The sequence below is a fragment of the Osmerus mordax genome, chromosome 21 (genome assembly GCF_038355195.1).
Source record: "Osmerus mordax isolate fOsmMor3 chromosome 21, fOsmMor3.pri, whole genome shotgun sequence".
Taxonomy (NCBI): Eukaryota; Metazoa; Chordata; class Actinopteri; order Osmeriformes; family Osmeridae; genus Osmerus; species Osmerus mordax.
In genome coordinates, this window is record NC_090070.1 from 5,736,371 (window position 1) to 5,751,697 (window position 15,327).

The following is a 15,327-nucleotide window of genomic DNA, read 5'->3' on the forward strand; positions in this document are numbered from 1 at the left end:
GCTTCCCGAAAGGGCAGCACCAGTGCAATGTTCTTGCTTACCTCAAATTGGGCCGTCTGACTTGGTGAGGAGGCCTCCTTAACACCTGCCTCTAGCTCTAGCTTCCTTATCCTAACCCTCGCCTCCAAGTCAGCATCTATCCTACGTTTCTCTAACTCGAACAGTCTGGCCTGCTCTCTCTCTTTCCGCTCAACCTCCAATCGGGCCATCCTCATCTTGAGCCTAGCCATAACAGAAGCAGGAGAAGCTCCAGTTCTGCCTGCAGAAGACGCCCGGTCCGGAGAAAGCTCACGTGTCTGGCTATCCTCCTGCACTTCTTCCTCTTTCTCACGAACGAACAACACCCCTTTATCTACCAAGCCATCTCTAACCGAGGCCAAAAGCTCAGCCTTACGGGCCGCCTTCGGGACCGTAAGGCCATAGTGGTCGGCTATGGCATGAAGGTCCTCGACACACAATGCCTCTAGCCGAACTACAGAGGGCTCTTCAATAAAACCGGACACGGCCGAGGTAGCCATTCCACAAACAATAAAGCCGCAAGCCGCAAGGCTAACAAAACACGGCACAACCTACCGAAACCCCCAAGCTCACAACCACATCAAACACCCCCCAATCACCAGAACCCACAGGAACTCTCTCACTCTTGGATCCCAGACGAGCCCCCATTCTGTTACGCACGCCTCCCGAAAGAGAGAATGCACAAGAACAAGAACCCTTGGACCGGATGACTGAGATATGGAGTCGTGGTGCAAAAACAAGGGAAGAAAGGCCAACTACCGTTTAACAGTATTTATTTACTGTAAAATAAACGTGCAGGGAAAAAGGGGCTGGGCACAACCAAAACAAAGAAAGCTAAATAATAGTTTCTAACCCTACCTTATCACAGTATTTCCCTAACTAGCACCGTAGTTCTGGCGCTCTACCCAAAATACAGGGGTTGGTCGGCCCAGGTCTTACCTAGTGTATATAGACAATAAGGTTATCCTGCGGGTGATGTAAGCCCCGGGGCCTCTTGCCTAAAGCACGTGGCTTTCCCCTTTCCCCCTGGAAACAAAAGCAGAAGGGTATTATCCCAAACAATAATGAACAATGTTGCAATGAACAATGACACCAATATCACACACTCAAGCAAAGTAGCACACAGACCAGAACAGACAGCAGTCAGTCAAGCTTCCTATCAAGTCAACCACTGGGGCTTAAATGAGGCACAACACAGCTGCAACCACTGACGAGGGGGGGGGCGGAGCGGAGCAGAGTCAGTGGCTGATTGGACTTCGACCAATCATCAAAAGCAATAAGAAACGTTTTCTTTAGGTAAAAAGAAACTTAAGTTTAACACCGAATGATGTTATCTTGTAGTGAGAAAGCTGAGGAAAAACCAGGGTGTTGTCAGTGCCCCTTGGACCGTTTTATACCTCAACAACTTGTAACTCTTAACAACCAGTCATAAAATGGCTGAGTGGCTCAATAACCTGTGGCCGATTCAATACTCCTTGATTCAAGGGATCGCTGTCGTCTATCAAATAGCTACTGTGAGGACGGTACTGTTGTCAGTTAGGATGGAAAGCCCTCGACCATACAACACAAGGATAATGTATTTCAGATGGATATTACTCCTCTCTGCTTCTCTATGTAGCCATGGTGTCAGAGGTACTTCTATAGGTGAGTTAAGCAGAGGCTACGTTCACTAATAGGCTTAAGCTAAAATGGAGTGTTGTCTGAAAACATTCAGTATTTCTATAAGTTCCCATGTTATTTGCTTACTTAGTTTGTATTCTGACTGGTGTTGCTTGTCTGGTTTTAAATGGTTTATTATATGTCTCTGTTGCTTATTTATTTACAAAGCATTCTTTTGAAAGACACCTAGGTCTCAAAAACTGCCCTCTTTATATTGAGAATTAAGAAAATCTAACCTGTGTGGCTTGAATCCAACCAAAAGTACTTGGTGGTTTTTACCAGGATTTTTTTTTTTCATTGTGTTCACAACAATGAGACAATTTACAATTAGTCATTTAGCAGATGCTCTTCAGATCCAGAAAGACTTACAGTAAGTACAGGGACATTCCCCCCGAAGCAAGTAGGGTGAAGTGCCTTGCCCAAGGACACAACGTCATTTGGTACTGCAAGAATCGAACTGGTAATCTTCTGATTAACAGCCAGATTCCCTAACCGCTCAGCCATCTGACCCCCATACAAAGCAAGGTGGCCCATACAAAGCAAAGGTGCCTGACCAGAGAATGACTAATCATTTAATTTATCCTTAATCTCAGTTCAACTTGACTAATGTCCTGAACTGTAATAAAATATGATTGAATTTGGATGAAATACATATTTTTTATGTTACATTGATTACTTGTGTTGCTGTATGTCAAATTCCATTGATATTTCTATATTTTCCAGGTGCATCATCAATAAACTGTGATGGAGGTTCAGATGGGATTGTGGGGAGTGTGGAAGAGGGCTATTCAGGTAAAAAGTACAATATTTACATGATCACAAAATATGGCATGCATTCATCTAATATGCCACAAAAAAAATATTTTGGTGGGTAACATTTAATGATTTCTCTTCGTGGCAACAGGGAACGTGGAAGTTTTAACTGGCATCCCAGCTGACACCACTGTGAGGCTGGTTGGGCATCTGTTTCCTGAACACATTAAGTTTCTGGAGCTAGATTACACACCTGGGGATACAACTGCAACCGTCCGCACCAAGATGGGTCTAGATGCAGATGCACTACAAGGAGTGAGATTCATAATATCAGTGCACTTCGACATGGTTTGATATACACATATATTTAGATATTTCACAAGATTTAGTTTGTGTTTTAAAATTGGATGAGTAGTTTTTGTGGAGACATTGTGAGTGTTTTTAATCTTTTGTTCATTTCCGTGTAGACCACGGGAGTGTTATACTATTCAATCATGTGCGTGAACCTGGGAAAGGTGAGACAAATAACGAATTACAGTGATCTGTCATATGACATGTTATGGAGAGCCAGACATTTTTCAGTAGTTCAAACAACATCTATTGTCTCTTAGCTGAACAACACTCGAAGACTCACCATCAGGGATTTAAATGACAACAGTCCAATATTTGAGCAGAAGGAGTACAGCAAGAATATTTCTGAGGTGAGGCAAGGGCAAAGTGAAATTTACAATTGAAATTACAAAATGTAAAAGTATTTCAGCATGGTTTATTTTGAATAGTATATTAAAAACACATTTTCGTCTAATTACTGTAATAGTGTTTCAAATGTTTAATTGTTTTTACTTAAGACATTTCCACTAAACGCAGCAGTTCTCAAAGTCAAAGCTGTGGATGCAGATCTCACCTCAGAAAACAACAGAGTATCGTATTCGATACTGGTGAGTCTCCTTTTGGGTAGCGTTAAAACTTGAAACCTTCATGAAAAGATTAAGAGGTGATTTCTTGTTCATCATTAAAAAGGTGTTTCATTATTGTTTCACAATAGATACATTTCCTTTTATAATTCCAATTTCTCTTTAAGCCACCAGTATCCACAGACTTTGATGTGCATAGTGATGGAGGTGTGATATTGATCAAACATCTGAACTACAACACAGCAAAAAACTACAACATTACCATAAAGGCAGAGGTAGACGATGATGTCAGAACAGCACATCATTTGACATTAGTCTTTCTGTTAGCCATTGTGATCGTCACATGGCTGCTGTATCTGTACTAGTTATTTGTGAACAATCTGACACTTTACTCTGCTTTTGGGGTCTTTCATCTCAGGATAATGGAGGTTTGAGCAACACGGCAACTGTGCTTATTGAGGTGATAGACTTTGATAACATGAACCCCTATTTTGACCACGCCCTTTACAAAGCTTTCATACAGGAGGAACAAGTGAGTCTGAAATCTTTATGCACAGTTTTCTTCTTGAAGGCTTAAGTTCCGATAGAAAATGAACTGTAGCCTTAAATGTAACATTAAATTATATTACATTCCTAAACCTTCAGACAGGAGAATTCTTCACAATTCTGCCAGATGCCATAAAAGCTCAAGATGGCGACACTGGTATCAACATGACGGTAGTCTACAGTATCAGTGCAGGTACTGAATGCAAGGTTAATTTCCATAACGCTGACTACAATTTCCATCAGTCTGTAAAATGGATGTAACCATTTTATGAATCATAATGTGCTAACATTAATGCAATGTAATCAATGACCATTCTTGTATTCACACATTGTTTATGTGTTGCTTTTGTAATATTACTCAGTATCTCCAAGCAAGTACCTGAATAATTTTGACATCAATGAAAACAGTGGGGTCATCTCTGTTGTGACCGGACTGGACCGAGAAGAGATAGGGGAAGTCACTATCAGCATTAAGGTACAGTCAGTTACCCTGCATTTAACCTTTAAAACTATAAATATTACTTTCTTCTTAAGCAGGCCTTGACAGGTTGAAGGTAATGTCTAACTTAACAATGATATAGATATGCCATCACAATTCAAACTTTGTACTCAATCTTTGACCTAATGTTTGAATTTCTCAAGTGTCAAGTTTATTTGCCATTTGTAACAAGTACAAGTACAGACACATTGGAATTCTTTGTTTCCTACTCCTCAGCAAACGCCCGTTGCCTTCAGCACTTTTGTTCTCTCTTCTGTTCTCTTGTGTTCTCCATCTGTTCCTTGTTATGTGCTGATTGCGCACCCTATATCTCTATCCCCTCTATGTTCATCATTGTGTTTTGCCTTGTCAAATCCGTCCTGCTGTCTTGAGGTTTACCAAAGTCTGTTCCTGCATTGCAGCTCTCTCCAGCTGCAGTGGTACCTACTTTATCATTAATACACAGCAGGTTCTTTTGTAGAAGACACACACCAAGCTGGATGTACATGTTGACTTGTTTGCTAGTTGCTACTTAGTTAATAAATAATTATCTTCGATGAACCCAAGTTTCTTTAATAGCCTATATATTAGAAACATAGCAAGATGGGGCTCCAGTCCATCAAAGATCATTATTTATTAACTAAGTAGCAAGTTGGTTTGAGATGGAGTTTGATGGAGTGCAGCGGGTACAAATAGAGCAGGGGAGGGAAGGGAGATGTTTCAGGGCCTGGGTGACAGGGGTGGTGGGTTGAGGAAGTTGTCCGTGTGGGGGGCAGATTATTCAGCAGGATACGTCTGCCCTCTACAACGGTCTTTAAAACATCAGTTCAGCAACTCAGTTTTGTCAACAATGTAAAAAATGGATCCAAGAAATGCCATGGTCTAACACTTCCTCTCAGGCAGCTCAGGTGGACGACAACATGAAAACGGCCAATGCTGTGGTGACTGTCACCATTGAGGATGCCAATGACAACCCCCCGGTGTTTGACAAATCCAGCTACCATGCAACACTGTTGGAGAATTCACTGACAGACACTGTCGTTTTCAGAGTAAAAGTCACTGACCTGGATGAGGTAGGCTTCCATGACAGAAGCATTATCAATGCTCCAAGACTACAATAGGGTATTTTTAGGGTGCAAGTCAGAAATATAAGGCACTTTACAAAGATCTTTTTTAAAATGTATATTTTGGGGATTTTTAAATTGATTTTATTGGACAGTTTGCAAGTGCAGTGTGACAGGAAAAGCAGAGAGAGAGAGAGAGAGAGAGGGGAATACATGCATCAAAGGAACAAGGCCAGGTTCAAACCCATATTGCGGCTATAAGGCTTCAGCCTACATGGTACGCGTACTTATCCAGTGAGCTAACCGGGCGGCCCTCCATACAGTACCTTTAACCCTAAGTTCTTAGGTGTATCACAATGTGTATCTATATCTAACTGTTATTCCTGTCAAGCCATAAACAATAGACAAACTATCTTTTCTCACAAGGATGGATTTAATGGAACTCTTCGGCTCCTTCCAGAATCAGTGCCTTTCTCTGTCAGCTTAGATGGCACTGTCACAGTGAAAACCTCCACTGACCTGGACAGAGAGACTGTTGGAAACTTCATCTTTCAGGTTAGAAATCTATGGGTATTACTTTTTTAACACTAAGTGACTAAACTAACACTATTGCAATAGTGTAGCAACATTGACTTGGCATTCTTACTGAATCTTCTTGAGAACAAATTTGGTGTGGCTTGATGGAAAAACAACGTAGATGTATTCCTAATCTCATCATGCTGTTTGTGCCAAGGTGCACAGACAAACAACACCTCCCTGTAATATTTTCCCCTGTTCTTAATGTTCAGATCAAAGCACAGGAAGCGGACACACCCAACCGTGTTGTGTCCGCGGATGTCAATGTAACTCTACTGGACGAGAATGACAATACACCAGTGTTCAGTGCCTCCATCTACTCAAACAGCATCCTGGTAAAGGACGCTAAAGTGGGGGATGTGGTGTTGACACTTTTGGCAACAGATAAGGACATCGGCAACAACTCACTCATTACTTACAGGTCAGTTGCATTGACAGGCAAGCCAACACAGAGAAAAAGAGACCAACTATGCATTGTACACAACTCCTCTGAAGTACAGAAATGTGTTTGTGGTCAAAATAAATACATTTTCTTACTGCAATTACATTCATAATTTCATTGTTAAATTGATCGATTCAGAGTAAATAATCAAGACTTTACATTTCCCCTCCTAGTTTTTCTGCAGGCAACTTTACTTATCTATCCCTGAATGATAAGACGGGAGTTGTAACCATAGCATCTGACCTTGCTGATGTCACAGAGGACACGGCTCTTGATTTCACGGTCATGGCACAGGATCACGGACTGCCACCCTTGAATTCCACAGGTCAGCAGTCAAACAGAACTTCTGTGCATTGTCTGGAGTGTTTGTGTACATAACGTAATCATGTCACATACGACAGCTCAAACAGCTGAATACCATTTTTAATTGTGTGGACGTACGTGTATGTTGTCACCCTCCCATCTCATAGCTCGTGGTCTGGTCTCCTTGATGACTGTCAGCCTTAGCGAAGGTGTGGCCTTCGAGAGCCCCTCCTACAACTTCAGCGTTGCCGAAAACCAGCCGGAAGGGGCCGCGGTGGGGATGGTGAAGGCGTCGCCTGGCAGCAGCCTCTATGACATCTCTTACGTCCTCATGACACACACTGACCTGTTTACCATAGACCCTCAGGGAGCTCTCCTCACGAAAGAAACGCTCGACAAAGAAAGCCAGGATTGGTACATCCTGGAAGTGAAAGCAGTAGACACGAGGATTCCCCCTACCTCTGCAGTTGCATTGGTATGAACCATTGTTGATTTACAGAGCTTTGCTAACACAGGACGAGTTGTATTAAGTTGTAAAATAGCGTAACTTCTATTCTCTTCAACTTAGGTTCAGGTGGAGGTTGAGGATGTGAACGAGGCCCCAAAGTTTATTGATGGAATCTACCAAGCAAAGATCTTCAGCATTGCCCCATACAAGTATCCTGTGGTACAGGTTAAGGTAGGTTATGAAAACAAATGTAGTTGTTACTGCTGAGTATGTAGATACAACAAGAGCAGTCGGTCAGTCAAATATAACTGTCTAGTTATACACTAGTCAACACAGCAATCAATTGTCCCCACAACGATATACAAACAAATGCAAACACACTCACACACTTATCCTGTCTCTCTCCCAGGCCACAGACCCTGACAGTGGTGACAGTGAGCGTCTGCAGTACAGTATGTCGGAGCCCAGTTCCTACTTTGACGTGGACCCCTCCACTGGTCAGGCGTATGTGGTGTCAGCGGTGGGACTTGCAGGTCAGACAACCACTTTGACCATGAAGGCTACAGACCCTTTGGGCCTACAGGCCACAGCGATGGTCCAGGTCAGTGGTAAACACTTCTGAGGGGTACTTGTTGACTTCACTGTTCATTTCTTTACACTGTATTAGAAATTTTATTGTACAGTGCTTGATAAAATACTGATACTAGGCTTGGAATACAGTTGACTCTGATCGTTGATATTTTGCTGTACATCCTAAATTACACAAAACATTTATATGAAAGTCGTTGGGTCAAAGCCCCTAAAAACACAGCTATAGCTTTGTCAGAATTAATAATCTATCAAGCATTGCACAGTCAGTCGGTGAACAAGTTTAAGAAAGCTTTATTGCTTGCGGCCGGCCCACAAGGAGACAAAAGCATCACACGCCATTGTGCTACAAAGTTTGTCTGGTCTTTAGTCTTCAGGTAAGACCCTTTATTGGTGAGAAATCCCCTCCTCAGCATATCAGCTGTCAATATGATCGATCCCAGAGACACAGTTCTCCGACCCTAGGCATGACCATATGATTCACTCAACACAGGGTTTATTGCACCTCTAGTATGATAATGGTAAACCTAGGTCAGTTTGTTTACGTAAGCCTAGTGTCATCTATAGGTCATGTGGGGAGAGGGCTCTCTACTGACAAAGGAATGCTAGCACCAGTATTTTCAGAATATAACCTTACATTCTAAATTTCTCCGACAAGCTCCCAGTGAAAACAGTTGATGGAACGTTCCATCTGCTCTGCCCCAAGGTGGACGTCCAGGGAAGTGCCAGCAGTGACGTAGTGGTCATCTCTCTCAACCAAGCCGCCAACGTAGTGGAGAAGAACATCCCTGAGATGGAAGAGTATGAGAACACAAATGAATGTCTCGTCCAAACCCTGAACAGTGTGTGTTGTTCCATGTGGGTTTTGGTCAGTCAACTCTTTAATTAACCTACCTCTGTTTCCTTTTCCGATTCTTCCCAGGTCTTTGGGGAGAGCGCTGGGCTGGACCGTGAGGGTCATCAGGGTTTCCAGCTCTAACAGTGGAGAGGCTGCATCAAGAAAATTGAGGAACAACATCAAGACGTTTGTTAGCATAATTGCCACAGATGTCGACAAAGTCATCCCTGCTCTGGAGATCAAAAAGTAAGAGCGACACATCCTAAAACAGTTTTCACTGTACAAAGTGCAAAGTGGGGTTGGACAAAGTGAATACTAAAGACAATCTTGACGTCAACAGTTTCCAATTTTGAAAGCTAAGTAGTCTGAGGTTAGATATCTGAAGGTCAGCCACATCATCCTGTGCCTGTATATGATGTCATTCACAGGAAGCTGCAAAGTGAAAGTGCCACTGTCAAGGCGGAACTTGAGAAGGTGTTTGGGGCGGGGCTCGAGTATGACGTGCAGGATGATCCGGTGGAAGCGTCTGATAACCAGGCCATCGTCATCGCCCTGGGAGTCCTTCTGGGGCTGAGCATGCTGGGATTGCTTCTGATGGGGACAGACACAATCGTCAAGTGAGAATTTATAGTTTGAAAACTCCTTTCCGAAGGGATAGTTACGTAAAACAACATTCTTACCTTGTCCCCCTTTGTGTCTGAATATTTTTTATTTGCAGCACATCTGAAAATCTAATCACTTAATTACACTAATCTCAAAAAAAATCATACCCAGGTTCATAAGGACGAAAAGAAATGCAGAGGATTCAGACAGGGAGAGCTTTGCCTTTGACAATCAAAGTAATATGTAAGTAAGATACTGATGAATAAGATGAAACCTAGAGGCACTGAATAATGGGAACATGGCACATGTTGCATGATTACGTGAATAACAAAAATAAAATGACATCCCTCTAGAAACCAAGACGGAAAGACCTCTGAACATTTTAACATGGTGAGAACCTATCAGGATTCAAACCAAAGTCATAGGTAAGTAAGATGCTGATGAATAAGATTAAACCTGAATAATGGGACCATGGGGCATGTTGTCAGACTATGGGGAGTCCTTCTGGGACTGTTTATGCCATTGGTGTTGATTTTCAAAGGCATCGTGTGAGAATTTTCTTTCTATGTACCCTACTTGAATACTGCTTTCCAAAAGGATGATTACGTAAAACAATGTTCTTACCTGTAATTGCCCCCATTTGTGCCTTAATACTTTTTTATTGATTCTTTGAAAAATCGAATGACTTTGAATAATGACACCCAAAAATGCTCACACAGGTGTGGGAAAAACCATAAACCAAAAGAAGAAGAAGAAGTAGCACAACGGAGGGGCTCTGTCAGAGTGAGTAAGCCAAGTGAAAACCTATCAGTGTTATAAGATTGTACTTAAAGACACTGATCTGTGCTAGCCTGGCTGCCAGCCCAACTTCGTCCCGCCCACAAAAAAATTTGGTCGGGAAGTTGGGTCTGGAGGGTCTCGTATTGGGGACAACTACAGAAAACCAGAATCTGGGCGGACCAATGAAATTGCCAGGGCGGGCTTTTTACGATGATGGACAGATGATCAACAGTAACGTAATCACCCACGTCACAAAACAGCGCTTAAGTTGAATTTGTTTTGAACAAACATGGCTACTGCTGGAGATCTGGGATGTTATGATTCTGCCATTGAGTCTGTTTTAGAAGACATCGACAGCGCATTAATTTTGAAAGAGGAACAGAGAAACGCAATCAAGGCATTTGTCGATGGAAAATATGTTCTTGCCGTCCTTCCTACGGGATTCGGTCAAAGTTAACATACTACGTTGCTCTGAGTATGACAACGTTAGGCTAGATCTGTGCATTAAAAGTGGGTCATTTTGTGTCTTCACAGAGCATGGATCACCCAATTCACTTCAACCCTTCCACAGGAACACTGCCCCCAATTATTGTCTGCAGCTCCTGCACTTTCCTCCAGCGTGAGTTTGATTGACAGTGGTTTCACAAAACAAGCCCAGGGGGAAGACCCGCATCACCTAAGGCAATTGGCTGGAACAGGACTGCCACAACATAACTGTCTGGAAAGTAGTGGGCTGCTCCAAGTTTTAAAATGGACATTCCACTGGTACTGAACTGTCTGTCTTGCTAAACATCAGAGGGCCTCATTATCTTAACATGTAATAACAAGGGACAAAACTAATTTTTTTAATGATAAAATATTACCTCTTGTACCTTTAACAGACATTGCATTATCAATATAACAATGCTCTAGTTTTATAGATGATTAGAGAAGCAGGTTTACAATATCCAAATGTGTGTTTACTTAAACGCAATTGCTGTTTGCATATGCTATCCTGCACCATGACTATACAAGGAAATTATCCAGACTGTGAAAATAAGTACGTAGAAAATAAGTACATCTACACAGCAATATATTCGGCACTCAAAAGAAAAACACTTGATACACACACCAAAAAAATTTCTGTTGACAATGTTTAACTCTGGCCAGACTTTCTGGACAGACTTTCTGAGATGGGCATCACTGGCACTGCACTTCAGTGGATCTCATCCTACCTGTCGGGAAGATCCTACCAGGTCTCCTGGGGAGGCAAAGTGTCAGGCCCCCGCCAGCTCTCCACTGGTGTCCCACAGGGCTCCGTCCTTGGACCCCTCCTCTTCTCCCTCTACACCACCTCGCTTGGACCAATCATCACCTCCCATGGCTTCTCCTACCACTGCTATGCTGACGACACGCAGCTGTACCTGTCGTTCCCCCCGACTGATCCGGGGATCTCAGCTAGGGTCGAGGCCTGCCTCACAGACATCTCCGCCTGAATGACCGAGCACCACCTCCAGCTGAACCTCGCCAAAACAGAACTCCTCATCATCCCGGCCAAACCCTCCATCTCCCACGATCTCTCAATCACCCTGGGATCGGCGACGGTGACCCCTTCATCCTCTGCCAGGAACCTCTGGGGGACCATGGATGACGAGCTCTCCCTCACAGCCCACATTGCTGCGGTCTCCCGGTCGTGTAGATTCACCCTCTACAACATCCGGAAGATCAGGAGATACCTGTCTGAGCATTCCACCCAGCTGCTAGTCCAAGCACTTGTCCTCTCAAAGTTGGACTACTACAACTCGCTGCTCGCCGGTCTCCCAGCATGCACAACCCGCCCTCTCCAGAGGATTCAGAACGCGGTGGCCTGTCTGGTCTTCAATCTACCCAGACGCTCCCATGTTACCCCGCTCCTCATCTCCCTCCACTGGCTTCCCATCACGGCCCGTATCAGATTCAAGACTCTGGTACTGACCTTCCGAGCGGTGAACGGGAATGCACCCGACTACATCAACTCTCTCCTCCAGCCTTACACCCCCCTCCCCCCCCGCCACCTACGGTCTTCTTCTGACAACCGTCTGGTTGTCCCACCGCTCAAGAGCGCCCGGTCCCAACACAAGCTCTTCTCCTGTCTGGCCCCCCAATGGTGGAATCCACTCCCCACATCCATCAGGGCCACTGACTGTCTCCGCACCTTCAAGAAAAGGCTCAAGACGCACTTGTTCCGGGAGTACAACGGCACTTAGGAATGCTTGGCTGGACCTGATGTTAGTTTCATCCAGGATAACAATGACTCGTAATGAGAGACTTGTTGCTCTTGTTGGTTAGTTGTAACGGTTTTAAATTCTTGTACTCGTTGTGAAATATTTTACTGTTGATTGTTTTTCTACAGGTACACTCTTGCACTTTTTGAGTTTCAAGTTGTTTAATTGTAACTTGTTTAACTGCATGCTCTTATGGTTCTTCCCTTTGGCACTTATTTGGTTTTTCACAATGTATGCTTCGTGTTTTGGCTGCTCGCAATGTTTGGGGTTATCTCGTTGTTATGATCAGTGACCTATGCTCTTTTGTAAAGCTCTCTCTTGGAAGTCGCTTTGGATAAAGCGTCTGCTAAATGCATAAATGTAAATGTAAACTCATTGCATTTGTAAAGTAACGTGACACGTTAAGGGTTCGGAAACAAAGTTACATGAACTTTGAATGTATTAATTTCTACAGACCCTTTGGGTTTTATTAATCTGAAATGGCTATTACAGCCTTGTGATCAAACAATGCTTCTCAAAGAACAGATCAACATTTTATAAATTAATTACTGTAATGTGTACTTTGTGGCTAGAATATAGGTGTTTCAAAAACTATCAAAAGCCATTCTGTCTCTGAACGTCTCTACGTCACGCTTCAGCATGAGAGTAAAAGAGACAAAGTGTAATTTGAAGAAATAGTATCTACAATTTACCACTGTCCAACAACCCTAGGAGTTGTCTCCTAAGATAATGTGAAATTATTTCATCATGAAGTAATAACAAAGAACTAAAACCTTCTCTTAGAAAGGGAGCTGCCACTAGAATAGGATTTTGAGTGCCATGTGAATCCTATGTGTACGGTACACTTATTCTTATTTTTGCTGGATGGTGGTTGGCATCCAGCATGGACACTAATTGGTTTCCCATCACCAGGGGCCTGTACTACAAATCAAGATTTGCCGTTAGCGAGGTAACTTCAGGTTCAACCCAGGGTTTTCTGTACTACGACGGTGGATCACTTGTTACCGGGGTAGGTCGCCATGGTAACACATGCTGAACGGCTAACCTGGTCGGGAGCAGGTTAAATTGGAGGTCAGAGATCAACCGGTATAAAAGTCCTGCCCACTAACTCATTCTTGAGGATAATGCCGTCACCGTTCATAGAAGATCCTGTGGAGCTTGGTGCGCGGATAGTGAGAGGTGCGCTCAGAAGAGCAAGAACATTTAGAGACCGACAAAACCCTTTCGCATTCCCTCATGAGTATCTTTATGAAAGTTACAGATTCTCAGCAGAGGGAATTACGTATCTTTGCCAGCTTCTTGAGCCGTATGTTGCCAATGCGACACATCGAAGCCGTGCGCTCACAGTCCCACTAGCTATAGCGTTTCGTTATTTCGCTACCTACTTTTATAGTGTGGGTGATGCGGAGAACCTGAGCAAGAACACGGTCTGCCGCGCAATTTGCAAAGGATTTTCTTCAATGGCTGTTGCCACCATATTCTGATTAATGGAGAGATATCCAAAGTGCCCTTTGTAAAAACTTTGGACTCTAATATCTTGACAAAATGAAACAAGGATTTTCATTCTGTCTTCATGCAATGTTCTTATTTCCGTTCTGGAAATGTATGCAAATTATATATTTTACACTTAATGCATCATTTGCTCATTTAAACATACATTTACAGGAAACTAGTAATGAAAACAATATTTGACTCTATATCGAGCTCCAGGGTTCTTTTATACAGGGCCCTCACATTGTCTGCTCCAACCTGAAACAAAGAACATTGTCCCTTTGCAAGGCACACTTGGAGAAAGTTGACGGTGTCCATTTGACTACTGTGTTTCAAGGTTCATTGCTTATAATTTGTGTCTTTGTCTTGGCCTTGAAGTGGAGGCCTATAGGCTCAGGGGGAGGAAGACGTTCCTTTAACACTGCAATTTAATCAATTTAGTCATATTTGAAATTTACATTTACATTTAGTCACTTAGCAGACGCTCTTATCCAGAGCGACTTACAGTAAGTACAGGGACATTCCCCCGAGGCAAGTAGGGTGAAGTGCCTTGCCCAAGGACACAACGTCAGTTGGCATGACCGGGAATCGAACTGGCAACCTTCGGATTACTAGCCCGACTCCCTCACCGCTCAGCCATCTGACTCCCTGAAATGAGCACTGTAAGGACTTGTGTCTCATGTTCAGACCACCACCATTAGCAAGTCATTACAGACACTTCAATCACAGCCACACGTTCACACACTCTCACCATCTGTGTTGCAAGTGGTAAATAAAACTCAAAAGTGTACCCCCAAAATGCTCTCTGAGCAGGCAGACACAGTTTCCTGATCATCTAGGACCTCCACTTGAGAAAGTAAATGGCATATTTGATCAATATTCAGCAACCACATATGGCATACATACTGGCGTATGACTATTAGTTTCACTGTTACCTCTGTATGGCACAGTGGGACAACAATGGGTGGTGGCAGCAACACCACGGTATTTCCTGTCACTGCAGAGAACAGTAATACTTTTCACTCCTACAATATTCATAAATAATTGTTGAATGAACATGGTCACATAGACCACATAGATAGTCACATACTTGAAACATACATATGCTTGGGATTCCGAGCTGCTGCCACCAGGGTCTGAAGAAATGCCCCCTTCCACTCCTTCCATCATGGGGCGACACTGATAGCTGGAGAGGGCCAGCTCCTCAGCAGGAGTGAAGTCCTGTGGAGGAGGGCCCCCCCAGTTTTCATGCCTTATTTTTCTTCCTGTTGGCTGCAAGCAATTTCATTGTTCTATAGGCCCTTTGTAGCTATACCAATATCCTACAAAAGGGACTGACTCGTACTTGTACTTGTTAGCCTTAAAATATGTGCAAGTAGGTATTGCCTACTGCTACTTACTGTCATGTAGCTTACGCATTTACAGCGTCTGCTATTTTCTGCCAGCTTGGCAGCAGCGACTTTGTTAATTTTTGTCTGTATTATATGTCTGTATTCCTGATGTTTGTATTACAATATTTCATGCAGGAGGAGTAGACAAAGTTTGGAAGATTATTGTCGGCTCCTCATGGGTGAACTGTAAGT

General features: G+C 43.2%; 1 protein-coding gene and 1 long non-coding RNA gene across 2 annotated transcripts in view; both read left to right on the forward strand.

The window, feature by feature from the left end:
* LOC136965612 (protein dachsous-like) overlaps nucleotides 1-15,327 on the forward strand; it is a 40,521-nt gene that overhangs the window by 17,899 nt on the left and 7,295 nt on the right. Inside the window, exons 13-14 of the mRNA XM_067259796.1 lie at nucleotides 9,056-9,244; nucleotides 9,402-9,466. Coding sequence (XP_067115897.1) covers nucleotides 9,056-9,244; nucleotides 9,402-9,466 — 254 coding nt within the window. The remainder of the gene's footprint in view (nucleotides 1-9,055; nucleotides 9,245-9,401; nucleotides 9,467-15,327) is intronic.
* On the forward strand, nucleotides 7,720-8,778 carry LOC136964847 (uncharacterized). The gene is made up of 3 exons (XR_010879264.1): nucleotides 7,720-7,802; nucleotides 8,496-8,590; nucleotides 8,712-8,778. It is a non-coding gene; the product is annotated as an uncharacterized lncRNA (long non-coding RNA).